Consider the following 27848-nt stretch of genomic DNA (forward strand, 5'->3'; position numbering starts at 1 on the left):
TTCTATGGCTTTCAGAGAATTTGGAAAATATGAATCATAAAACTGCCCCCCTCCAGTCCCACATTGGTAGCAAGGAAATAAAGATTTAGTTTAGGGCATATGACCCTCAAAGCAAATTGTTTTCCAAGCCAGGAAGAGATATTTTAAGACTAGAAACACTATTTTCACTTTTTGATTACTGACATGAAAGAATAGCCATAAATGTGACCAGCAGTTAATACTTTCATTATCAGTTATGAATTATAACAATTCAACTTTAGGTGTTAAATTTAATTCTTTTTTTTATGACAAAATTTATCTTCTATAATGATTCAAATTACCACTTCACATTTGCCTTCAGAATGAGGAGAACCTCCAATTTAGTGGACTGGCTGGCTCTGTCACCATGAAGGTCAAGATCAAGGTCAAGGTTTAATATATTAGTCTCATTCTGTTCCAAAGCCACAAATATAAATTTAACCCTGCTGGCTTTCTTAAAAACATGTGAAAGTTATGCCAAAGAATGTATAAAACCATCATCACTACAGAAAATGTAATTCTTGTGTTAACTGTACTAACAGTGGGATGCACCGTCATCTCTGGTGAACCAAGACAGCAAGGTGTCACAGTTGCCTTGGAAGCTGAACTGCCAGCCTGGGTTAGTGTTGAGATGCTTAAAGTGGACACAGCACTATGCCAGCACCATGAGTATTCTTGCAATGCTCCTAAGTACCATTGGCCCTGGATCAATGGGCACAGAATGGCACAGAAACCATTGTCTGTGAACCATTTGTTCTCCTTCTGGTTCTTCAGACTTCATTTATGGATACTTATTTTCTTCTGAGAATAGTGCCTAAGAGATGCACCAGATTTTGTGCCCATTTGGTAAGCTAGATTCTGAGACTAAAAGCCACATGTCATAAGCCCCCACTACCTTAGTACATTGATTTTCAAACAAATGTCCCCATCCAGTATCTTCTGAAACCTTATCTCCCTCTATTTCTGGATCCCCCTCACACACCATAGGGGATACATCCTAGTAGTTGAGTAGGAAAAAACAATCCTTACACCATCAAGATTTTGAAGATACTGTCTTTTTATTTCAAAACATGGGAATAACTCCAATTTTGAGCCTCAAGGACCAAAATCTATTTGAACCAAATATTAAGAAGATGAGCCAGGCCACCATTTTTGGCAGCAAGAGTCCCATGGACAAGTGGATATGAGAGAATGACGCCCATGACATGGCTAAAGCTATAGCACACCCACAAAGATATTTGTACTTGGTTGTCTAATTTGCATGCATGAGTATAGAGCATTTTCCATGCCACTAGTACATATATGCCTTTTTCAAAGTCAGTGCAGGATCCATATTTGTGCAGGTCTTTAAAAGTCTGCTCTCTTACTATACGTTACCATAATTTATCTGAGAGAGCTTCAAATTGACAAATTCTTTATGCCACTTTTACTTTCCCAAAGTCACTTCTGAATAATAATGATGGCTATCAGAGTTCCAGCATCACATAGGAGAATCTGCTTGTTAGTGATTTTAACATCAGTTAGCTGGCTGTGAATGAACCTGGCTAAACATATCCATATGCTTGGTGCCCGGAATTTGAAATTGGTAATATTTAGCAGCAAGGGCAACCTTAGACCCAGTCACAAGACTTAAAAAAAAAAAAAGCCAGAGGATGTCCCAGAAAGAATTCAGCTTTCCTGCTTTCCAAAGCAAATGCTTCCGTCATCAATACTAAAACTGTGACAGCCTGATCCACTCTTGCCTGGGAGCCCACTTTTCCCACTAATGCTGAATGGTTGGAGCCCAGATGGCATTCAGCACTAAAGGGGGAAATGCCCGAATCTGAAAAGGAACCAAAAGAAATGGTACCAAGGAAAGGAGATGGGAATGGAAAACAAGTTCCCAGAGTATCTCTGTCAACAAGCATGTAGACTCTTTATTACTAGAATATGCAGAATCCCGTGGGAATTGCTACATACATACATACATACATACATACATATATATATATATTTTTTTTTTTTTTTCTTTTGCCTTAACTCTTCCCTTGCCAGTCCTTCCCTGGCTGGTTGAACTGCCTCAGCAAGGGGGAGGGTCTGTCCCATCCAGAAGCCACTCAATAGCAGGCCTCAGGAGCTGCACTCCTCACAGTGACAGGAGAGGATGTACCGGTAGGTGGCCGTGAGTCGCATGCCCCCTGAGCAGCGCAGCCGCAGTGCCTTCAGCTTGGACGTCTGGGGCCGGCAGCAGTGACAGGAGGAGCGGAAGGGCTGCTTGAGGACAGTGCTGAAGGAGACCAAGGGCTCAGACCGTGACGCCTGGCTGCAGTGTCCCTCACACCGGGCCAGGAGTACCATCTGGGGAGAGAAAAGAAGTGGTTACTTCAGGTGCGTGCGTGCTAAGTTGTTTCCATCATGTCAGACTTTTTGTGACTCTATGGACTGTAGCCCGCCAGGCTCCTCTGTCCATGGGATTCTCCAGGCAAGAATACTAGAGTGGATTGCCATGCCCTCCTCCAGGAGATCTTCAGGACCCAGGGATCAAACGTACATCTCTTATGTCTCCTGCATTGGCAGGCGGGTTCTTTACTACTAGCGCCACCTGGGAAGCCCAGTTACCCACGGGGAAGCCAAAACCTTAGCCAAGTTCCAAAGCATCCTTTAAAAGGCCCTAACACTCCTGGCTGGATGAGTTCCTGCTGGAAGAGACCAGTGTAAAAACATTTACACACCTACTTTTAAGTCCACAGTTTAGCACTCTTATCGTTATGGCTTTAAAAGTTATAACACAAGATCTTTACATTAAGGACTGGGGGAAAAGATTCATTCAAAACAAAGCCTGATATATACATGCTTTTTGCTTCATTTTAAATACATTAATTTTTTAAAGTTCCTCATTTTTTTTCATCTGGTGGTAAAAGGCTAGTGCAACTTTTCATCAAAATAAAGTTTGCCACAGACATAAATGAATTTTCCCAATTGAAACTGGCCTTTCAGCTGCTATTCAATGAAATTTCCCAACCTAAGTGAAAAAGAATCTGTATCTGTCATTATACACGAAAATATGAAGTATGATAGCATCACCCGTGGTTGCTGTTCAATTGCTAAGTCATGTCCGACTCTGTGAGACCCCGTGGACTGCAGCACGCCAGGCCTCCCTGTCCCTCACTGTCTCCCAGGGTTTGCCCAGGTTCATGTCCATTGAATCGGTGATGCTATCCAACCATCTCTACATTGCTGCAAATTTGCTTCTAAAATGTCAACACTCAGGCCCCATCTCAGGCCAAGTGAATTTATATCCTCTGGAGTTGAGCCCAGACTTTCATGGTTTTCCAAGCTCTTTAGGTGATTCTGAAGGTGCGCTGGGGATTTAGTACCACCGGACACAGCCCACCACCATGATGTGCAAATGAAAACCAAAGAATAAAAGAAATTTTTACTGACAGGTGGTAGTTTACCACTGGCTCCATGCCAGTTCCATCAGTCTCAAAATGTAGAACGTCATTCCAAACTGCAATCGGGGGTAAATAAAGAATGACTACAGAAAAAGAAAAGAAATTTGCTATCTACAGGAAATTACTAAAGAGAAAAAAATATGGTTTCTGAAGAAGAAAAAGAGAATAACCTAATGATGCTTAGGAAGAACTATTCGGGGCACTACAACTTGGAACAAGAGAGTGAAATAGAAACGGGATGTTTTGAGACCTGGAATCACACTTCTGGGCATATATGTTGAAGAAGACTAAGATTATGTGCAATTGCATTTTCAGAGTCGTTTAAGGCAAATATTAGGATGCATTCATTCTGACCATCTCCATTTCCAAAGGTAGGCTAGGGCGATAATAAAGCTTAGGTTTAAGTAGCAGAGGCTGTGTGTTCTTTGTGAAAGTGAAACTGTTAGTCACTCAGTTGTGTCTGACTCTTTGTGACTCCATGGACTGTAGCCCACCAGGCTTCTCTCCATGGAATTCCCTAGGCAAGGATACTGGAGTGGGTTGCCATGCCCTTCTCCAAGGGATCTTCCCTACCCAGGGATCGAACCTGGGTCTCCCACATTGCAGGCAGATTCTTTACCACTTGAGCTACCTGGGAAGATTCTTTATAGGGGCTCTTAATGTGTCTTTAGTAAACAGACCCTTTAAGAATCTGATGCAAGCTACCAAAGTTTTCCAGCAAACAATGGATATAAGCACAAACCTTATATTTTGCATACAGAGTAAAAGGATGGAGCAGAGACTCATTTATGTGTACCATACATAAATGGTATCCTGGGAGTGGTAGTCATAGTGAGAGAAGGGTGGGTAGCTTGATTCATTAAGCTATGGAACATTATATATTGGGGCACAGAAGGTGGTGGAAACCTGAGATTATTGGTCTGTTTATGTGGGAGGGTCTTGCTTGGTGAATTTCACATTAAGTGATGGAAAAAAAGTTGCCCTATACTTCCAGAACCCACAAGAACATAAAAAGTGGAACTATTCAAATAAAAGATTAAACAGTCCATAAATATGCATGAAACTGTTTGACATTTATCTCATGGTATTTTAAGAATTAGCAATTATTTTTGAAAACTTACCAGCTATTATCATCTCTAATATCATCCTATAGGACAGAATTTAATGCCCAAGAATTAAAAGAAGTAAATGGCCTACCCATCTTTCCAAAAGGCAAAGATGACTTCTGGTAATCAGAACTCATTAACATCAATATCTGAAAAGATGCTGGGTGAATTCAATAATCTCTTAGCAACCAACAAGAGAAGATGAGACTAGCAGGGCTTGGTGAAGGATACGTTGGACTAGACCTACTGATTTATTTTCTCTGAAAGGTCACAGAGGCAGGGAAAAAATGGCAGCTGTAAGTCATTTTGATTGTATTAAAGGTTGGATTCTACCCTGCCTGCTCTTCATATTGACAGGGAAAGCAGACATGATCTGAAACTGGTTTTGAGAGACTATGCCACAAGTCTATATCATACATGCCAGTTATTGGTGCCCGCACCATCCATCTAATGAGAGAAAAAGTTCAAGGTCTTCCCAGTCTCTTCTTACCCTTGATATACATGGAAATAGTTCCTTCACATCTCACTTTGGAGTAATGTTAAAATTGCTCATCTCTAATGTGGATCATCTATTAGGCAGATGAATAGTTCTTCAAAGGATCACCTCTACAAATGGAGTCTTTCTAGATTCAGTTTCAGTCTGGATAGATAGAGCTAAGCTGTGGCAGCAGACTTCATTCAGAAGGGCAAAGACATATGGTGTGTCATATCCAAATGAGACATGGAGATGTAAGAGAGGTGGGTTCCATCCCTGGATCAGGAAATGGCAATTCGCTCCAGTTTTTTTGACTGGAAAATCCCATGGACAGAAGAACCCATGGGGTCTCAAGGAATTGGACACTACTGAGCATGCACACACCACCTATGATGGAAGCTAACATTTATCGAATTTCATTTAATTCTCATAACAATCTTCTGTGAAAGATACTATTATTATCTGTGTCATTATTACAGATGAGGAGACTGGGGCTTTAGAGAGTTTAAATAAATTCCCCAGACTCACCTATCTGGTAAAAGGCAGAGCTGAAATCAAATCCAGGTCTGTTTAAAACCAAAGCCCTAGTCTAAGGCACTGTAATATCATGCCTCCTAATATTAAGATGCTTTCCTGAGGCATGAGCCAACTCACCCCTACTGTTATCTACTTTGACCTGCCTACGATATGGAGTCCTAACCATATAACGAGTCTGACCCTTTTCTTATGTATGGGCTTCTTGGGACCCATCATCACTATCTCTAAACTTAAGCACAGCTGGATCTTCTAAGAGCGATGGCAGTCCTAAATAATATCTCCTCCACTGTCAAGTCTCTTGCCCAACTCCATTCCCCAGTGATTGAAAGACTCCCACAACCTCCAAGCAATTCACTGGATGATACCACACACCCTCTAACTGGTCACCAATCCATCCTTCAGTTCAATAGAACTTTGACACCTTCAAGCATCAGTTTACCTGCCAAAACACATTGGCCCCCAGCTTATGCTCAAGCACATTCCTCATACATGGGTGACCTGGCTGTATTTTATTAATTCCTCTGCATTTTGCAGTGCACTTAACTACTCTTAATGGAGACCATACACACTGCTCCATTATCAAATCAAGAAATGAACATTTTTGGACAAAGAACCCACATGGAGCTGCACCCCTACAGGAGTGGGTTCAATAGGTGGTTATTGCTCATACAAACTTCTATTGATTTTTCACAGCTTGCACTGGGGAGGGGAGGGGGAATGTGTGTGTGTGTGTGTGTGTGTGTGTGTGTGACAGATACATAGTATCTGCTTTTGATCAGGTTCAATTTTTGCTATTTTATGGCTTGATGCTAGGAAGTTAGGCAACTTCTCCAGCAGCCTCATTGTATCTCCCCAACCTTGGAATCGCTTGGCTCTGGCTGGATGTGAAATCTAGTTCTTTTTAACATAAACAGAGCTGCCGGGTTCAGAGTATTTGCTCGAGGATAGACTTTTTTCATTTTCTAATCTGATTTCCATGTGCTGAGGCTAAGAGCAACAGAAGGTCCTTGGGTAGTAATAAAAGAATAATAATGATGATGATATATAACATGTATTGAGCATTTACTAGGCTCCAGGCACTGTGCCAAGCCCTTCACAGGCAACTTAATACTTAACAACCACTTCAAAAGGTAAACTCTCCCCACTTTACAAATTAAGAAATTCAAAGGCAGAGGATAAGTTATCTGCCTGAAGTCACACAGCTGTACAATGGAGGGCCAAGTTTCTGAACCAAGACCCCACGATTCCTGAGCTCTCTCTCCTAACTGTGATGCTATACTGTCAGGGCATAAAAGTCAGCCTTTCAAGCTCTCAAGTTTCTAGCATAAGATGCTAGTTGGTCATAAACAAGTTCAGGCTACATTGTGAGGGTTGTAGCCAGCTGTGATTCCTGGGGCCAGCCCAAGGATTGCAGCCAGATACCTCAGGCTCCCACTCTCTCTGGTGACCTACCACAGTTCTTAGATAGTTATGTCTTTTGCTGCAATACACAAGCGTCTTCCAAGAGGGAGAAAACCCAAACACAGATGGTTTTCATTACCCCTGTTGAAAGACTCACCCTCTCTAAAGCCACTTTCTTTTCCTGTCATGTGGAGACCCCATGAATTCCTGGTGCAGGTCATGGGCTCCATCACTATCAGAATAAAGACCCACCTGTTCCATCCTTCACTATCAGAATAGGGTTTTGGCTATTTTAGCTCAATCGATTGAGAAAAAATTTTTGCGTTTTCTTAGCAGTGAACATCCCTTATTCCATGGCACCCCTTGAAGCACCCCGCTTTCTCCTCAGGAACGTGACTCACCTCTGCTTCTCCCCTTCCTCACCTCACCAACATCATTGATAAATGACTGTTTAGCTCATCTCCAGAGACCCAGGTCAACCTCTGAGGGGTCCGTGTCAGGCTTAGGGCATCCACAAAATGGCACCCAGGGGGAGGAAGTAGTTGTGGGTGGTGGGGTGAGCTCTCATAGGGCGGGTGGAAACTTGGTGGATTCCAGCTAGAACCTGGTCCCTTTACTCCGGTTACAACTCGAACTGACATGAAGAGACTTCTGCACACCGAATGCTTCCCTTTCCTCTCTCCCCGCTTTACTTGTAAGCATGATGAGGGCAAAAATGTAGCCTGTGTTTTCTTTTAACTTTTGTGCCTCAACTACCCACCACAGTATAAATTTGTTCCTTTTTTAAAAAAAAAATCAAGTCATATCCGTCCAGTAGGCAATTGTGTTATAAACTCAATATCCCCGATTCCCCTCATTTCTCCATGAGCTTCATGGGCAGCACTAGGAAATGGCTCGGGGATCCTAATCGCCCCTTCTCAACCTTGAGGCTCAGCCTGGGCATCACAGGTCCCCTTTCCTTAGGGAATTTCCCCAGGCTTTGTCCCCTGAATCCTCCTTCTCCTTCTCCTTTGGCCACTGCCTGCTTGCTCCTGTGGCCCTTCAGAGTTCACACAACCATACGCCCTTCTTCCCCACTCCTGGCTTGGTGCCGCCATCTCCTGTTCCTCACCCAGCTCAGACTTCACAGCCCTGTCCTGTGGACTTGCTTTCCCAGCCTTGATTCCTGAACACCTCTCCTTGGCCTGAATCCAGAACACACCCTTCCAAGCCCTCCTTCCTCCACTCACCTGAGAAGGGAGGTCAGACGGCTCGATCTGTTCCCTTTTGACTTGGATCCTCCCTTTCAGCACCCAGTACAGTGGCTTACATTTACTTAGCCCCTCTGTGCACTTCCCCACCCCCACCAGGTCTCTGTGTTTAACAAGAACTGCGGTGAGCTTCATTTTCCTAATCCTTTAAGGCTGTAGGAGATCCCAATACTTATTGAGGTTTCAGTGGTGACTGAAATAGAAGAGTGAGTCTAAACACCTGTCCAGTTTAAAACTTCATCAAGATCACACTATCATTTATTAATGTCTATTAGATGCCAGATATTAAGCTGGATGCGTTACAAATATTACCACCAATACCCAGACCCATACCTTTTGGAAGACAGCATTAGCTTCACATAGGAAGAAACTGAGGCACCAAAGAATGTTTTCACTTGCCCCTAAGTCACCCTTAGTGGATGTGAAGCTGGAATTTTACAAACTGGGGAACTGGAATTTAAAACCAGGTCTCTCTCACTTCAAAGCTTGGGATGCCTCAGTTCCCTTGAAGATTCCCCAGATAACTCATTTCCACTAACCTCTGACCCCTTACTTGTTTGCTCTACCACCTTTACTAAAAATTCCAGGGAAGACTGTCAATGAAGCTGCCACTCCCTGAATCTTTTGCACCAAATCCTAGAAGGTGTTGCTGAAAGTCAGCAGGCACATAGTAACCTGTGGCCACACTGACCTCCTTCATGGACCATGGTGGCTGGTCCTTTCTGCTTGACTCTGTCAGCCCTTTCCAAAATTGCTAGAAGATAGGAGACAGGCCCCCAGGGCTGACCAGCTGCAAGTTCAGAGTGAGGGGAAACAGTCTCATGGAAGGGTCCCAGAAAAGCTTTCCCTACTATTTTTATTTTTCTACACATATTGTTGAGTGTAAATCATCATTTTCAGCAGACCAGAAGTTGAGCCTAGACTTCTAAATACCAGCTCCCATTTGCAGCAACATGGATGGATCTAGAGATTACCATACCAAGTGAAGTAAATCAGAAAGAGAAAGACAAATACCATATGATATCATTTATATGTGGAATCTAAAATATGGTATCAATCAGCTTATCCACAAAATAGAAACAGACTCAGACATAGAGAACAAATTTGTGATGGCCAAGGGGCAGAAGGGGTGGGGAGAGAAAGAATGGGAGTTTGGCATTAGCAGAGGCAAACTATTATATATAGAACGGATAAACAACAAGGTCCTACTGTATAGCATAGGGAACTATATTCAATATCCTGTGACAAACCATAATGGAAAAGAATATGAACAAGAATATATATATACACACACATATATATATATATCTATATGTATGTGAAACTGAGTCACTTTTCTGTACAGAGGAAATTAACACAGCAATGTAAATCAGCTATACTTCAATAATTTTTTTAAAATAATAAAAAATAAATAGTGGCTCTTACATTCTATTTGCATATCTCCAAAATAGGAAGAGCCAGATGAAAGACGAATGAATTGAATGAAAGATGAATTGATAGATGAACACTCCAAGGCAGACATTGCCAATCCTGAGCTAACTGACATTGACCAATCTACTTAATACTTCTTTCAGGTTTCAGCTTTCCTTACTTGTAAAATAGGGATGATAAAGCCTTCCATCATAGGTTTGTCAGCAATGATTAGATCATAGAGTATGAGGTGCCTGACACATTTTAAAATTTTAAGCAAATGCTCTTTCTTCCTTGAGCATGCGTCAAAAAGCTCCCCTTTATCTGTCTTCCAAAGACCAGACACCAGATAAACTAGCCTGAGTCTGTGAGAATTAAGATTTATAGAACATCTCAAAATGAAAAGCAATTTTTATTCCTGAATACATAGAGAAAATTTAATCCAGAGAAGGTCTGGGTAGTTGAGATTCTGCCAGGCATATTTTATGGCCAAGGAAGCAAGGTTTATAATTGCAAGCACCATTTACATAAAACTATTGCTATATTAGGGATAGTTTGTTATGTTTGAAAACAGATTGTTCCCATGAAATTACAAACATTTTTCTACAATCACGATTTTGCGCTATTTATCATGGTATTCTGGAAGAAACAGAGGTGACCAAAGGTGGACTAAAGTCTGTTTCTAGGATTCATGCTCAAGCACCATGAGTTTGTTGGGTTCGAGTTAAGGCTATCTCTCCTTTGACCTTTCTTTAACTAATGTGATAATTGCTAAGCCGCTCCATCATCATTTCATCAAATCTCAGCTTGTTCTTTAGTTTTTAGAAATGTTTCAATTTTCCTGTTCTTTCCTATCATCAAGTGAACACTTTCTTGGAAATAATTTTATTTCCTTTCTTTTTAACTTATTTTTGGCCTCATCTTGCAGCATGTGGGATATTTTAGTGCCTCCCCACCAGGAATCGAACCTGTGCCCCTTGCAGTCAGAGTGCAGAGTCTTAACCACTGGACCATCAAGGAAGTCCCTGATTTTTTTTTTTTTCTTTTTTAAAAAGAATCATGATTATAGAGGACAACTCAGTAGAGGGAGAAATCATCCATGGAATAAGAAACACGAAGTACTAGTGCTCTCTGTAGGGGGAGTGGAGGAGAAATTAGTAATTGCTCTAGTCTATCTCACCTCAGGCCTACAGCTTCTCAGCAATCACAGCTGTGAGAACATGTCCTGATTGTTTTTTCTTAATTTGTTTTATAATCTTTCCTAAGAAGGAATTGCAGGCTTGCAAAATTTCAAGTTTATCTAGTTACTGCTTTTTTTTTTTTTAGTTCAACAAGTACAAATAAGAAGTTTTGGTTAAAGTGAGTTAATCCAAATTCTGATCTCCCTAAACTAAAACAAGCCATCATCACTGAGCTATACTCAGAAATGCTATGGAAATTTTAACAGGAGACAGAAGTCGTAATGTTTTTAAATGGAGAGAAGAGCCATTAATTTATATGGTCTCAATTTTAGTGGTTGATATTACCAAAACTTCTTAATTATACTGGTAATTAAAAAAATGCATGCCATATGAGAATATTTAAGTGGTTTTAGTCTCAGGGTTGGAAATGAAAATCTCTGAGGTTGAGCTAAACAAATTCTTATTTACCAAATGTGGGCAAATTTCATTCATGTGACTGGGAGCAGTGACAGTCGTGAGAAGTCTCCTTCTGAGTCTATTTTTCCCTACTGTGTGCCTCCCTTCTGGGTGGTCCACGTGGCTGGCCACTCTTGGTGACGTTTAAGCATGGTATTACTTCATACGCTCCATCTCAACACTGAGACATCATTTTTGCCTGTGCAAAATATATATATATAACCTGCACCAAACAAGAATGACTTGTATAATCAAGATAAAATAATAACTTATCAAAAGGCCATTTTTCTTTTGAATTCATTTTCACATAAACACGGCAGTAAGAGAAAGGCATGGACCAGGAAACTATTTGAAGAGCCCACCAAGAAGTATGTTCCAATGCACAATCATATTGCTTGTATTCCCTTCCTCTTCATTGCTGGTGGAGATAGAAGGAATTATGAAAACATGTAGACACCATTTTTCTTTCTTGAACAAGGATACCACTGCTCATCAATTTCACAGCCAAAGATAAAACATACCCCTCCCACCTTGAGCCTAGCATCAACTTTATTGTGGAAGCTTTCAGCCTTTCTTATTGACTTTGAGCAGTCTGAATAGAATGAAGGTAGCTAGGTATGTACATGGTCAGTTAGGCAGCTTTATTGACAACAGTTGAAAGCATGGTGGGAAACTCTAAAAGCGTGATTCTGTGGCAGTCCCTACGGGTCAGCCATATAGTTCCCCATCTCTTGTTATAAGAATAGGCCTTCTTTCCTGTTTCTGGGAGTAAGGATATCTCACAGAGATCTTGGTCTTACCTTGGAGCTACACTTGTATAGCGGGTGACTGATAGAATCAACATAGTGGTGCCTCATGCAGCGTTGAGGATCCGAGTCCATCATGAATGAGCTCTCTGTTTTGCTGTCTGTATCTCCCATTAGCGCCAGCAGGGAGAGCATAGAAAAGGATGCAGCTAGTACATGATTTCTCATTGTTGTAAGGGAAAACTTCTCAAGAAGAACAGCAGAGGGAGGCAGAGGACTAAAAATTGGAAATGCCTTCACCTCCTAGGCTCCAGTTCCTTTCAAAGAAAGGGCAGGATCTGGTTGGAGCTTTCTGCTTGTCATTGTCCTTTGTATGCCGGAGTTTCGTCTTACTCTTTGCACTCGCGGTCCATCATCACTGTATCTGCTGCACAACTGGAATGAAAGCAGAAATTATTTTCCCCAGAAACATTTATCCAGAAAAACTAATGGAACCCTGGAGGTATTGAGTAGAATTTTTTCCATGTCATTTATGAGTTGAAAATATTGGTTTCTAGAGTGTCATTCTCATAAGCTGTCAGCCATTTCGTACCGCTTCCCCCATAGCTTATGGTATATATTTAAAATCATTTAAAGGTGGACATAATGGTTTAATGAAAGTACATGTTGACTCTGATCGCTGGAGTCCATGTTACAAGTAACAAGGATAGTTTGAACCCATAGTCAAGATTAACCATGTGGTTCTGGCCTTAGCATAACTCAATTGGGTGGTCTCATTCTTACTCCTGGCTGGTGGGGGCAAGAGGGTCTATTTAGTGTCTCAGTAAGCTTTGATGTCCATGTCAGCTTCCAGGGCTTGAGAGGAGGCAGGTCAGCAGTAACAAACACAGGACATGTCCCACGGGAAAGAAGCACATTTTCCATGTCCACGTCTAACCCACCCATCCACCTAGTTTTCCACTTCTGCACTCTGGGCTCATCCTGTTTTTGTGTGAAACTCCGTGCCACCCAGCATCAATGATAAGCTGCATCGGAAATACACATTATGCTAACCGCTCTCCAGTGTGGTTAAGGCAACACACGTATAGTTGCCAACAGACTCACACATTTCTGAAGAGCCTTTGTAGCCCAAGCACATGGTATAATTTGAAAAAGTAAGTGGTTGTTGGAGCAGAGACTTGTCATTAAAGTGGGATCATGCCATACCTGAAATTTGCCTCGTTTTTTTTAAAGCATATACCTCTTGAACAAAGGACTCAGGTCCATAGTCAGCTCAAATCACTTCAGTAACCCCAACCCAAGGCATGGCCAGCGTTATCACACCAGAAGACAGAGAGCATCAAAAATATTTTCAACCATTTAGGAAAATTGGAGGACTTGACATTACATCAAAAACAAAAGGAACATAATAATTAAAGCTTCAGAGAAGCTTTCAAAGGTATTTCAGATAAAAGTTTGAATATTTTGCTTCATAGTACAACATTTTTTTAAGCTTCCTACTCACGGTCTGAATAAACATGGCAAAGTATTGATAAGATGAAGTTCTAGTCCATATAAGTTGGTTACTCTTGCTCTAACAGAGTGGCCCCAGACTCCCTTAACCTCAGTTTAGCTGTCTTGCGAGTGTGGGACAGTGGAATCCCAGGTGGAAAAAGGTATGTAACACAGCGCTCTTTCAGAGTTGAGCATCCCTGGCAATGGCAAAACTTGAGTATGTGTGTTTCAGAGAAGCCCTGTAAATTGCAGGAAGGGTAGGAAACAGTAATGAGGGGACTCACCTGGATTCTAGCACTGCCATTCATTAGCTGGGGATCATGTACAGGATCATTTGAACTGTTTCAGCCCCGGTTTCCTCATCTGTAGGGGAGTTGGGGAAAAATGGCATCTGCAGCTCCCTCTTGATCAAAAATGCCAACATTTTAGATACTTATGGATTCATTTACCCCCATCTTCATATGTAGAGAATAATCCTAAAGTTCAAGACACCATATTTGCATGCAACTTTGCACCACTTTCCTTTATGTGCATGCTAATGGTAACATCTCACTAAAATTGATCAAACCTGAACCTGAAGCTCCAAATCAGCAAAAGATGCAGAAGAGCATTTTTGCTTTCTTTTCAGCTGCATATTCTAGATTTTCCTCTGCATGTTACACTGAAAGTCAGCAAGACTTCAGCTCAAAGAGCCAGAGCTTTCTTCAGTTCCATGTCAAGAGGCTGAGGTATTACTGACCATTTCCTGAGTTTCAGTATGACTATATTTTCCCAAGTGGTTATCTGTCTCTTTGAAGCCTTAATTAGTCTCAGAAAGAGAATTTATTGGACTTCTCCTTTCACCACTCTGGTCTACAGGTATTTCCCCCAGGAATCAATGGCAAGGGGATGAAGGGGAAAAGCAGACATTCCAGTCCTGGCCTTCCCTTTCCACTGCCAACTTCTTTTCAGAGCCATGGCCAGGAGATATGGTTAAATGAGCAAAGCAAATGAAAGAAAAGCATGCATAGCATGATGGTAAAAACAAGCGACGACATCGACAACAAAATCCTATAAAAGTGTGTGTATGTATGGTGGTATGTGTTGGCATTTACATTTATTCCACAGAAAACGAAATATAACAGGCCCTTAAATATAGAAGATGGCCCTTAAATATGTAAGTCCCTCACTTATATAAGAGAAATGAAAATTAAAGTACTTTGAGATACTTTGTTCAACCAGTCAGATTTATAAAAATCCCAAAGTCTAATTATGTACTCTGTTGGCAAGGCTATGGGAAAACAAGCTTATTTTGGAGACAGTACAGTAAAAATTGGTACAAATTCTATAGAAGCCAATTTGGCAATATTTATTAAGCCAAAAATGTATATAATTTAGACCAGCAATTTCACTTTGGAGAACTCTCCTACAAGTGAGATCACACAAGCATATGGTTATTCACTACGGCATTGGTTGTCATAGCATAAAACTGGAAACAGCACAAAATTTCCATTAGCAGGGGGCTGGTTAAATATATTATACAACATTCATACAATCAAATAATATGTACCTCCATAAAGAGGAATGCAGAAACTCTACTGATCTGTGTTAAAACAAAGAGGGATAAGAATATATATTTATGTTACTTTGTATTTACATAGAGAAGCTCTGAAAGGATACTCAAGAAACTATACAGTTAGTTATGTGTGGGAGTTGGAGGACAGGCCTGGGAAAAAGACTTTTTGCTATATATCTTTTTTTAAATTTGTAGACGTCTGAACTTGCAAATGTATTACCTATCCAGAATTTCATTAAAAAAATAATACTTTCTCTTTTCAAATCAAATCTTGGCTTAGAAATAGTAATGAAGTTAATGGATGTTTGATGTTTGTGTCACTTTGAGTGTTTTAATAATATTAAACTTTTGTTCCTTAGAAGTATGGGAAGACATGTTGGTCTCAGTCAAATCGTTTTCCCCGTGGACCAGTTTGTTCTTGTGCACTACTGCCACCTAGTAGTAATATTCTGAATTGCAAGCACAGTTAAATTTTTTTTTTCCCCAAAAGATGAATAAAATAATTTTGTAAGCAAATGTTATGACGTTTATACTGATAAAGAGCTAGTTAATGTCATACAAAATGTAACTCTATTATTTGATTTTCCCTTTAAAGATAATAAGCTGAGCCGAAAAGTAGTAATAAAGATAAAGTGTATAAGAATGACAGAAAAAATATTGTTTCACCATTAATAAGAAATAGATGTTTTCATTTCAACACTCTCATAAAGCATGATACTTTTTGTTCAGTTGTTATATTAAACTCTGACGTGAGAATTTAAGCAACAGTGTAAATATGCCACAGAACTCACAGAACCCTTGGAGCGTGAAAGTCTAATCCTTGCAACAGAACGCTGGGAGTTTTGCCTCGTGCTCAAATTGAATGAACTAACACTACTGTGTTGAAGAAAAAGTAAGCAGAATGCTCAAGAAAAGATTAAGCCAAGTTGCCTTAACATTGTGTTGGTCTGGATGTGCACAGGTGATGCCCTGGGAAGCACTCGCAAAGAGGAAAATCAGGAATGAAGGAGATTTACATCACTCTAGATGAGATCCCCCTTTGATGGCAGCCTAGGAGTATCTATGTCTGTCTTGTAGGAGCTTCCGTTATTTTTCTCAAAATTAAATTAATTCTAACTTGCTTTAATTTTATTAAAGCCATTTAGCATGAAAATCAAATGCTGCCAATGAACACTTAGAACCTCAGCCCAGCCAGTGATGGATTAAGTGAGAAAGTGACTGTCTCATTGAACTCGGTAGACCTGGGTTGCTCAGTGCTCCGGATACAGTCTCTGAGACATGAACTTGGCCGATATACAGAGCCCACATTCTAATAGCTTCAATGTGGAGCCTCTGCCGGCAGGAGAGGCACGTAGGCTGGCGTGCCCGACTTTGGAGCTACCCTCCAAATGATACCAGTGGAAAAGAACAACTGGTGCCCAGATTTCCCCACCTGTCACCCTCAGCGAAATAATATAGCAGAGCTTACAGTGGGCCCAGCCTCCTGGGTGAGAGATGGTGTTGTAGCCACAGATCAACTCACTCTTGGGCTGACCTTCTCCCTGGCAAAGGATAAAGTGCTGGTTTCACACAAGTTATTCCAGCAATCGGCTAAGACAAGTGACATGTGCCAAGTGGCCTTATTCTTGCCCTGCTTGCCAGACAAGGGAGGGCGGTACTCAGCATCCATATTTCCCCCCTGGACTGTTTTTCAATATAATACATGCAGGTTTTACCTCCTGAAGCTTATTTCTACAAATACATATTTAACACATATTCACACTGAACAGCTACTATGAGTCTCCTTTTGCTCTAGCAGATGAGACTTAAGGGTCAGGAAGAAAAATAGGTCCTATTCTAGTTCCTTCTTCCAGCTCACTGCATCCACAAGCAAAGAGTCTTGGCCTGTTGTCTTTCTGGGTAATCTTTTCGGACATGACGATGAACTTGCTTAACATCTAATTCATATGCAACATCCATTGCATCATTCCTAAGAAGATCAAGTTAAGCAGATGAAATCTAATGACTTTGGAATGACGTCAGTGTGCCAGACTGAATTATTCGATGTTTACTATCATTTAAAACAATCATCTCAGGCACGAGTAAGGTAAAGATGGCAGAACATAGAGCCTCTCTCAAAGGAATTGCACACACACAAAATCAGAGATTTAAAAGTGGAAGAAAGCTTGCCACTAGATAACACTTCACACTAGAATTAGAAAAACAAAAACTTAAAGTCTCATCAGAGAGTGTGAAGTGCTAAGTAGCCCCTTCCCAGGAACTCCAAGAATTCCAATTGGATCTAGTCAACGAGATGCCTTGGAGAATAAGTCAGATGCTCTTCCCAAGGCACTTAATTTATAAACTGTAAACAGCATGCTGGATTTTATAAAGCATCCCATGTGCTCAATGAATGGTTTTTTATATTATTCCTATCTGACAGCACATCAGTGGCAACAGAGAGGTCAAGCCTGGGCTCACCCAAAGGCAGCCCTCCAGCCTGCCCACCCCAGGTATCTCCAAGGAGGGGCAGCCCCAAGGTCAGTGGGGAGGGAGCAGCTCCTACCCCTGGCATCTCAAGTATGGTGTCTGTTCTACACTTAGAGGTAGCAGAGCATGGGAGGCAATGCTTGCCCCCACAGAGTCATCTTAGGAGAAAGATGACATCCTTGGGATTAAACAACAGCTCTCTAGTCTCGGAGAGCCTCTTTTCTCCCAGCCTGCATTACAAGACATGCTCAGTCGCTCAGTCATGTCCAACTCTTTGTGACCCCTGCACCGCATCCCGCCACGCTCCTCTGTCCATCGGATTTCCCAGGCAAGAATACTGGAGTGGGTTGCCATTTCCTTCTCCTGGCAGACATGGCCAAACTCAGGGGTGATGGTGAGAAGAGATGGAAACAAGCAAAGAGATGGAACAAGCAAAAGGGAACAAGAAATAGAGCCCAAGAAGGAAGCAATAAATCAAAGGCTAGGATAAAGAGGGATGTGAAAAAGGAGGACTGGGAATAGAAGTAATTTCTGACCAACTGTCAAGTGGCGCCACCTGTGTGTGTGTCCTTGGATGGAATAGTTTTACTGTCTGGGCAGGACTGGTGTGGGAGGACTGGACCTAGAACCTGACTGAAACTTCAAATCCTGATTTTTCAGGAAATCCAGGGAAACCACTCACTGTGATCCAAACTCCCACCTATCTACAGTTTTCATTTCTTCCTCCCCAAACCTATTTCTAGCCTGTGTCCTGCAACCCGCTGTCTTACATTCATTTATCAGAAATATTAGATAACTATTCTACAACCTTCTGAAACTCAAAGGGCATTCTACTGTTGTCTGCTCTGGCAGAAGGAAGGCCATATTGAGGAGCTGAAAACTCTACCTACTTTCCTGTCACTGGCTGTGTGATCTTGAGCAAGTCAGTTGCCTTCTCTGGGACTCAGTTTTCTCATCCACAAAAAGAACAGATTGGTCTAGATATTTCTATGGTTCTATCTGTTTCTAACATTCTCTAACTCTATCCAAGCTTATCAGAGTATATGTTTGCTTTGGGGCTACATGGTCCCCAAAGAAATACTACAGAAAAAGTTCTTTTCTTACTCAAGAAGTTAATGATCACAGAAAAGTCCAAACAAGTTCTAATGTGGGGCCTAAGCCAAAATTTGAAAGTCAAACTATGAGAATTTGACACTTGATGAGGCCATATTGGTGCCCAGAAATAAAAATAGCCCTTAATAATCAGTTGACTTGGTGTTTGAATGTACTATGATTTATAAATTCATAACATGTTGTTAATAATAGGAAGCAGTTAATGAATATACTTAACCAGTTCTTATTTCTCTTAAAGCTGTCCTAAAATTTGAAGTGTTTCTTTCCAGTCTTCACCAAATGAGGAGAAGAGAAAGACTAATAGTAGTCAGTCATGGTAAAATTAAACTTCTTTCAATTGAGGATGTTGATGATACAGGCTGAGTTCAACCTTCTTGCACCTTTCCTGTGAATGACCCTTATTCCTAATGGATTGAGTCACAGATCTTCATGCCCTAGTGGGGCCATTTGTGATGCTCTGGTTCAGGATAGAAGAGGAAGACTGGTTAGAAGAACTTTCTTCTCTGCAAATGTGGTCAAGAGCAAGACACTCTGCTTGATAAAGCATCTATGGAAACATTGTGTTAGGGTTCCTGAAGCTCTAGGTTGGGCATTAGTTAGTGTTAGTCAGAGTCCTGTCCAGCTCTTTGCAACCTCATGGACTGTAGCCTGCCAGGCTCCTCTGTGCATAGGATTCTCCAGGCAAGAATACTGGAGTGGGTAGCCATTCCCTTCTCTAGGAGATCTTCCCCACCCAGCGATCAAACCCTGGTCTCCTGGATGGCAGGCAGATTCTTTTACCATCTGAGCCACCAGGGAAGCCCTTTTAGGCTGGGAGTTGGACTAAAAGAGTTGTCCGTTGGGTACGGGTTTTGGATCCTACGCTGGGCTTCTGTAGGCTTCTATAGTTTCTATACAAAGACTCATTCTGAGTTCTTAACAGTTGACATAACTGGCTTTTAGAGGACAAAGCTTGCATAAATTGGAAATGACCAAGTCTGATTACCCATGTGTCAAGAAGTAGGATATAGTTGAAGGCTTCTCCTCTGGAGGTTTGGATTATTTCTGTAAATACACTCCACTAAAAGCTGTGACTGATATGTTGATGAGCTATCAGAAAATGTATAGGGGTGGCCTTTTTGCAGTGCTAGAAATCAACAATAGCCCTAAACATGGAGCCCGCTTCCATTCTTTCATCAATAATAGGGAGAGAGGAAGCCGCAAAAGAAGTAACATGAGAGATGGAGGAAGCATGATTTTTATGTTTCAAACCTTTCACTGCCCTTTCAGTGATTTCAGATAGCAAAATTCTACAAGGGGATGGTTTCCTTCATTTCACCCACTCTTTCCCAGGAAGGGGCTTTCACATGAGGACTGAGACATGCTCCACCACTTACCTTGCGTAAGACCCTTTGGAAGGAAAGCAGGGGAGTTCTGAGATACCCAGCACAGGGCACTCTGTCTCGTCAAAACGTGAATGTGCACTCTCCCTGTAGAAAAGAAAAGGTTCCCAGGTGTTCTGGGGACCCTCTGTGCTGACGTAATTTGATACTTGCTCTGCCGCTGGACCACTGGCTGTGCTATGGCCTCAGGAGAAGAGGGATAACCAATGTTAGCTCAGGGTACAAGCTCCTGTTCACCCTGAAGCCAAATGAGTATGTTGGCGTTTCTTCAAAGTGTCCAGCAAAGCATTTCCAAAGCTGCATTTGCATCTCCTCACCCACAACAGTGTTCTGGAATGGTGGGTAGTGATCTCACCTAACAGCTGTAGAGCCCTTAGTTAGAAATTGGGCATAAACAATAGAGCAACTCAGTATTTCCACTCCCCATCCAATTTGCCTTTTCTGCCTAGTGATGGGACTTGAATACTGAATCCCCTCCTGTGGCAATCTGGAAGCAACGCTTGCAGACAAAGATTCATGTCAAAGGGTCAAGGTTAAAGCCCAGGGAACTCTACTCAGTATTCTGTAATAAACTATATGAGAAAAGAATCTGAAAAAGAATACACACACACACACACATATGTGAAAATGAAAGTGTAGTCACTCAGTCGTGTCCAAATCTTTGGTACCCCATGGACTGTAGCCCGCCAGGCTCCTCTTCCATGGGATTCTCCAGGCAAGAATACTGGAGTGGGTAGCCATTTCCTTCTCCAGGGGATCTTTCTAACCCAGGGATCAAACCTGGGTCTCCTGCATTGCCAACAGATTCTTTACCATCTGAGCCACCAGGGAAGCCTGCCCCCACCACATCCACACATATAAGTAATTCAATTTGCTGTACACCTGAAACTAACACAACATTGTAAATCAACTATACTCCAATACCATTTTTTCAAAGTGAAAAAAAAAAAAAAAAAAGCCAATCACATAAAAATGTGTTTCCCAGGACTTCCCTGATGGTCCAGTGACTAAGACTCTGCACTCCCAATGCAGGGGGCCAGGGTTCAATCCCTGGTCAGGGAACTAGATCCCACATGCTGCAACTAAAGATCCTGCATGCCACAACTAAGACTCCTGTGCAGCCAAATCAATAAATATTAAAAATGCGTTTCCCTCTATTGCTAATCGCTCTGAACTTACTGGCCTTTTGGTTTTCTGTTTGTATTTTGTGTGTAAAACACACACACTTTGGTTATGTCTCTTGATTGCCAGCCCCCATGTGACACTTCTATTCTGCTGCCTTTAGATTTCAAACTTCAAAAGAAAAATTCTAATTCTGAAAAGAAGTAATTTCCCGTAACTGGGAGGAAGTCACAGAAATGTATTAAGCCCTTAAATACTGCCTTGAGCTTTAAAGAAAAATTGACCTTGATTAAGAATTGAATTTCTTTGACTCGTCATATCCATATCAGGAATGTGTGTGCCTACATCATTTTACTTAGATTTAAGCAAGGAGAATTTTTTTTTCACCTGAAGAGTTGACTTCTTTTTCTAATGACAAGTAAAGAAGGCAACTTCAGAGTTCAAGTCCCTCTTCCTGGCAAGGAATAGGTGAAATTAAGGGAAGCTTCCCTTTCTGAAATTATGCTATTTGAAAATCTCCAGTAGCAGATTTTGAGCATCAAAAATAATCCTTTCTCCTTTTTTTTTTTTTACTTCTCCCGTGGCCTACTCTTTTCCTATCTTTATTCCTTATTGATGAAAGGATGGGAGGAGACTCCATCTTTAGGGCTATTGTTGGTGGGTGGCACCACAGAAGGGTCACCCCTGAGCATTTTCTGACAACTCATCAACTTTCTTGAATGTATTAACCTGTTGCCCTTTCATTTTTAAAGGATATGGCAATCAGTTGGATCACAGCTTAAAAGAAAAAGTTGGGATTGAGCCAGGCTTTGGAAGAGAGAACATGGTATGAAAAGATTCTTAGCTTTTGTAGAAAAAACAAAAAGAAAAACATATCTACTGGAAATCTTAAAGAACTGAGTTTAAAGCTATGGACCATGTTCATGTACAGATTTGGACATGAGGGAGAAATGCACTCTAATTGGATAAATTCCTGATTCTAAGCATGAGGGATATATTGCCTCCTAAAGCTACCCATTCTTTGCATTTCTGAATCAGCAGTCTTTCTAACAAGAAAGTAGTTGTCCCAGACTGTGAACCCCCATCCAGGGAGTTACATTCTAACGACTGAAAATGGCTCTGGTAAGGCAGGGGGTGTGATTCTCAGCAGTATAGTCTCACCCACCAGACTCTGAGACCCTCTGATGAGACAGACAGGAAGGATGGATGGTACCAAGCAAATTATTGCCAGACACGCAACAGAAAAGCTTTGCAGATGTGAGAGCAGCTTGCATCAGAAAGCATGCTATGGAACAATCTTCCTTAAAAACTCCAGTGTGTGGGTGTGTGAATTTGCCACATGCAACCTGCATGGCCAAGTCAGCACTCGCTGAAGTACCAGCTACTCCCACCCAGCTGCATATGCACTGGGCTTTCGGCAGGATTCCCCACCCTTTGTTTTTTTCCTGGATGCCAAAGTAGAAGTTTATGGTTGCTGATCTGAAGGGTGAGGAGCGGGTACTACCAGCTGGAATGTTGCCACTGGTAGGGGCAGACAGGAAAATAGGAAGGCTCTTAATGTCCTCCCAAAGAAAACCTTTGATGGACAAAAGAGTGGTTGTATTTTTACCCTCTCTCTTCACGCTGCCAGGCGTCTTTAAATAGATTCTCTAGCCTAGGGACTTGTATGGAATAATTCATATTAAAACCCAAGAAGTGGCAACAGAGGGGAGTTGGTTCTTTCTTCGCTTTCTTTTCTTTTCCTTCTTATTTTTTTTCCTTCTTGTCAAGCTAACAGGAAAAAAAAAAAAAGGCTCATTTTAATTCAGCTGTGTTCAATTTTTCCTTTTGGGCCTTTTAATGAACTTTAGCTAATTCGGAAAAGACTACCAAAGCCCCCAGGAAAAGAAAAGGAATAGGAAGCTGCGTTGTAGAGTGCTCCTTAATACCTTTTGGACCCGAGGACATTAGTAGCATCTTTTAAGGATGCTGCACCTAGAGGGTTACACAGGCTCTTAAATGGGATGTCTAATTGAGAAGTCCAGTCGTTCCATTTGCAGCTCATAAACTGATCTGTTGTTCCGCTGTTTAAAGACAGAAAAAGAGAAGAAGTCCTCCCCACCTCCCTAACCCCATGCATTTTTAGTTCGGCTCAACCCAGGAACCATTTCTCCCCTCTCTCTTTCACAAAACGGGTTTCCTAAAGACGTTCAGCCCTACACTAGCCAAATTAAAAGTCCTGTCTGTCCTTCTTTTTCCTTGGTAAGGGAAGGATGTGGGAAGGACAGAGCAAGGGGGCGGGTCCAGGTCCAAGGATCCAGGGAGCTTTGTTTCAAGTCACTTGTCTCTCTCCCTGAAACAGAGAATAACCACATTTCTCTTAATGTAGGCTGAAGTGCATTCAGGCGTTCCCATAGCACTCCCACCCCCGGCCCTTTGCTGGAGATGTGTGGGTCACTGTGATGGTATGCCGGTCCCTGCCAGCCCGGGTCACTCCAGCCCTTCTCTCAGAAGCCTAAAGGGCAGCCTGAGCCATGAGGCTGCTCCTCTCTGCGAATGGGCTCAGGCTCGGGGTGCTCCAAAAAGACCCCCGATCCCATCAGCCCGGCAGAGCTCCTGCCAAGAATGACATCCTGGGAATACTATGGATATGGGGAGACCTCATGGGCTGTTGGCCTCGGATGGGACAGGACCCAGGCTGTCTGCAAAACAGACTGAGCAAAAAGCGAGCTCACAATGGAAGGAGCTCAGGCGAGGGGAATAGGGGGCGGGGTGGGAGTGGTGGAGAGCAAAATGGAAGAAAAGCCACATGCCACCCAGGAAGATTCCAGGGAGGGCGGGAGGAGGTGGTGGAGGATGGACTTGCAGGAAACTAGTACCCAGACATGGCACTGCCAGTCTAGCTGGATTCTTTTGTGAACTAGATTATGCGAAAGAAAGAGGGGAAATATATAGCCTGCCAGCTGTTCAAAGGCTTACAACCTTGCTTTTATTGTCCGGGTAAGTTGGTGAGGTGGGGCATCAGAGGAATTCCAAACATACCATCCCAGAGAAATTTTAATATGTTCCACAGTGTCATACACGAAGAGGAAATGACAGCTGATCACAGCCAGGGTAGGCTGCAGCAATCTGGGCCTTGGGGCTCACCCACCCTCCCATGGCCCAGCTTCCCTCCTTTCTCTGTCCTGCCACCTGCCGCCCCATCCCTCCTGCTCCCACTGGCTCAGCCAGGGGGCCTGGACAAAGTTGCCTTAGTTGACTGTCATGGGAAGAGGTGAGGATGAGCTTGAAGGCTGCTGGCCAAGAAGTTGAGGGCTGGCTAGGGTGAGTCAGCCCCCTCCCCCCACAACCCCAGGGAGTCAGAGGCATCTTAATCCAACCACAGGGGATTATCTGCTGATAAGAAGCAAATCAAGGACTCTGGTGATGCTGCCTTCAGGGTTTCCCCCACCCCACCCCCAGTAACCTACTTGTGTCAGAAACAAAAGATCGGATTATTTGAAAGCAACATTGTTAGTGGCTCTGATGGAGACCTGGGTTTGGGCAAGGACTTCCAGCAACTTCTTCCCAGGGGCCTGTGGAATTTAGGCCAGGCCCAGAGGTCATTGGTTTCGATCCTGGGGGTGGGACAACTAAGTGGGGGGAGATACTGGCTACATCTTCCTCCGGGTGTGTTTCTAATTCAATGATTCATCAAGCAGCCCTGGTGTAAGCCACTGAGTAGGTGACTCATAGCTGTCCCTGATACAGACAGCACGTGGTCCTTTCCAAAGGGGGCTCAAGAGAGCAGAGAGAGGATAAACTGCCCTTTTGCCAGGCTTCTCCTAGCCAGGAGGGAAAGATCTGGGTTGTGCTAGCTGTGAGTGACGTGTCCCTGGGATCCGATGATAAAAGCCTAAGGGGAACCGCATTATCATAAATGGAAAGAAAACCGACTGATATACAACCATCATTTCTAGTAAATCTGGGTACCGGCAGATATGTGAAATGGTTCTTTCTAACAAGGAACTCATTGACCAGTTTGCCCACTGGCCAAGTCCATGTCAGTTACAAAATCTAACTGGAAATAGCATAGAGACTGAGAATTAGGGCATGAGACAATGTCTCATTTACCTTTGCATCCATCAGGACTGGCATAACATTAAAAGAATAATGGCATGAATAATTAACCAATAAGAAAAATAGGCCTTGAATTGTAAGTTCTCAAAATACAGTAAAAATTGCCAGCCACAACTGGTGGTTATAATTTCAAGAAACTCACCACATTTTTCAAGGGCCGAGGAAAATAAATGAGTTGGAAATTGTTAAATGTATTGAAAAATGATTTATTTTCCCCTTGACAGTGTCATTGGGGCTTGAATTAAGATTGAAAACTCCACAGACGTGTTTCCATCTGTGGCTGTCAGCTGATGGTACATGGTCATCTAGAAGGCTTCAGCCAGCTCTCCTTCTACCTGAATCCAATGTACGCTAAAGTAAACAATGCAAAACATTGCGTTTTGTGCTCACTCACATATCGTGGTCTGAATAATAGTTTAAAAAAATTGTTTTGATTTGGCTAAATGCTTTGTTAACAGTAGTAGTTTAAAATTGTATAGCAATAGAATCCATGGTATTTTCTCAGACTTTCTCGAATAAATAATGACTCTCTCAAAGCTGTAAATTAGCTCATTCAAAAGCCAGATTTTCATTCAACAATGCTTGTTCGCTTAGTTATTAGAGAAAATCACACGAGTTTCCCCAGAAAGCACGTTCCTGCTCCACGATAAAAATTGGCCACTCGGATGCTAAAGTTTACTTTCAGAAGCCAGACGGATGAGAAGAAAATAGGCAGATATTTGCATTTGATCTAAACACACAACTGAGAAGCATCTGGCAGTCCCATGGTAGGTATTTGGTAGACCCCTATAGCCAACTCTGCATTTTAGGCATCTCTACATTTGCAAATGCACCTGGCATTTAATTTAGGTGTTGAAGCAGTTTGCCAATGCCAGCTCCTTGTAATTAAAATACACTAGTATAAATGAAAAGAAACAAGCTTCACAGCATTTGGATCTGCTATTCATGACCGTTTCCAAGCATAGAATGAGGGACTCCCCTCTTGCCAAAGAGTTTCCTTTCCTGCACCTGAATCTCAGCAGAGAAGGGAGGCTACCTTTTTTCAAGCAGGTTTATCTCAGCTCCTCCCTGACAATGAGCCTCAGTTACAGGGCGTTCAGAGTCATTAACATTCTGTACACAGTCAAACTTCCCGTCCCCCAAGAAAGAGTTATGCCCAGGCCTCCTACAGCCCAATTGTTCATTCAGAGAGAGAACTTGTATTCAGGAGCTTTGAAAGAACCCTCTGAATATTCCTCAGGTGTTTGTAGGAGTCATCCCTACATGTCCTGGTCCCCAGGCTGGTGGGAGCATCCTTTCCCGGTTACTTCTTGGGCAAGGTAGCATAAGTGGAGTTGTAGAGACAAGCTGATTTACTAAAAATAACCCTTTGCAATAAGGCCAAGGCAAACAACATGCATTTCCCCGGACTTTTTGCGGAATGCAAATCCTATAGTAAATCCATCCTCCTCTCTCCCTGGCGCTCCTGACCGCATCTATGGAAGTGAAGATCTTGCAAGTTGGGAGAAAGGTGCAAAGGAACAGGATTCCTGCAAAGCGTGACACAGAAAGGTAGAAATAAATGTTGCCTATTGTTTGAAGTCATTCTAAGCACTCCGGCAGAGCCCTGGCAGGAGATCAGCAGCATACATAAGTAGTAATAAAAGTAAACAGTGCGCTTTTAAACTCGCAGGCTTGCCCGCGTTCACAGTGCCCCATTGTAAGAGGGATGAGGGCGGCGGGGAAGATAACCGGGGCTTCAGGAATCCATGTCGGCGAGTAGCTGCTTCTCAGTCTCCTTTCACGGGGACAAATAGAAGAATCATTACAAAGTTCCATCTAACTACGCAGAGTCTGAAAATCCAATCCCTTTCAGTCCAACCAAAGGAGATTTTCCAGCCTCTCTTGGAGGCTCCCCTGCTCTGTCACTGACTTCAAAGACCCGTTCATTTACAAAACACAATGCTAGAGCTCTACAGATTAATGCAAATTCAATTAATGCAAATTTAAGTGGTATTTAAAGGTTGTCTCTTTGTCTGAGAGGAGGATGAAACGCTCGCTTTGGAAAGAAGTAATTTCCTAGGGAAGCCGTCAGCGCTGTTTTCCTGCTTACCTTGGGGGAAACGCAGGGCTCCTTTCTCCCCAGACTTTTCTGAGAGCTAGAAAGAGGTCGTGCTACTTCCAATTGCTTTTGTTCTTCTGTCCCTCTGTCACATGGCTTGCCTTTTATATTTGCAACACACAAAAGTTAGGACTGTTGTTTAAGCGACACAGGGAGAGAGAGAGAGGGAGCGAGAGAGAGGGAGAGAGAGAGAGAGAGAGAATGTCAAATGGAAAAGAGCCATTGCAGTCATATATCAATCAGGCGTGCGGCCGCAGCAGCGCACTAGCAAATGGGAATGCCAGGGAAATGTGAGGCGCCCGGTATCGGGGACTCTCCGCCTCTGCCCACCGCTCGGCTCCCTTCCACCGAGCATCTTACGATGGGAACCGCATAGGACTAACAAGGGCAAGGAAGTCCCCACCCACCCCCCACCCCCACTTCTTCTTCTTTTTTTGGTGTTTTGGAAATATTTAGTAAGGGGCTACATAATATTCGGGATTTAATTCTTTGGCAAGCAT

At 42.5% G+C, this 27848-nt stretch overlaps 1 protein-coding gene across 4 annotated transcripts; it reads right to left on the reverse strand.

Moving 5' to 3' along the window:
• Nucleotides 1-1053: 1053 nt before the first annotated feature.
• On the reverse strand, nt 1054-27699 carry NDP (NDP, norrin cystine knot growth factor). Of its 4 annotated transcripts, XM_027534126.1 has the most exons (5): nt 27340-27699; nt 23078-23481; nt 13793-13871; nt 12069-12449; nt 2049-2355 (listed from the first exon to the last, which is right to left on the reverse strand). In XM_027534126.1, exons 4-5 carry the CDS (start codon nt 12240-12242, stop codon nt 2128-2130), a joined length of 402 nt encoding a protein of 133 aa, XP_027389927.1. In that variant the 5' UTR covers nt 12243-12449; nt 13793-13871; nt 23078-23481; nt 27340-27699; the 3' UTR covers nt 2049-2127. The 4 variants fall into 4 exon arrangements, with proteins under 4 accessions (XP_027389924.1, XP_027389927.1, XP_027389925.1 ...); XM_027534124.1 differs by lacking the exon at nt 23078-23481; XM_027534125.1 differs by lacking the exon at nt 23078-23481 and having other exon boundaries at nt 13793-13911.
• Between the last annotated feature and the right edge of the window lie 149 nt (nt 27700-27848).

This window comes from Bos indicus x Bos taurus, chromosome X (genome assembly GCF_003369695.1).
Source record: "Bos indicus x Bos taurus breed Angus x Brahman F1 hybrid chromosome X, Bos_hybrid_MaternalHap_v2.0, whole genome shotgun sequence".
Taxonomy (NCBI): domain Eukaryota; kingdom Metazoa; phylum Chordata; class Mammalia; order Artiodactyla; family Bovidae; genus Bos; species Bos indicus x Bos taurus.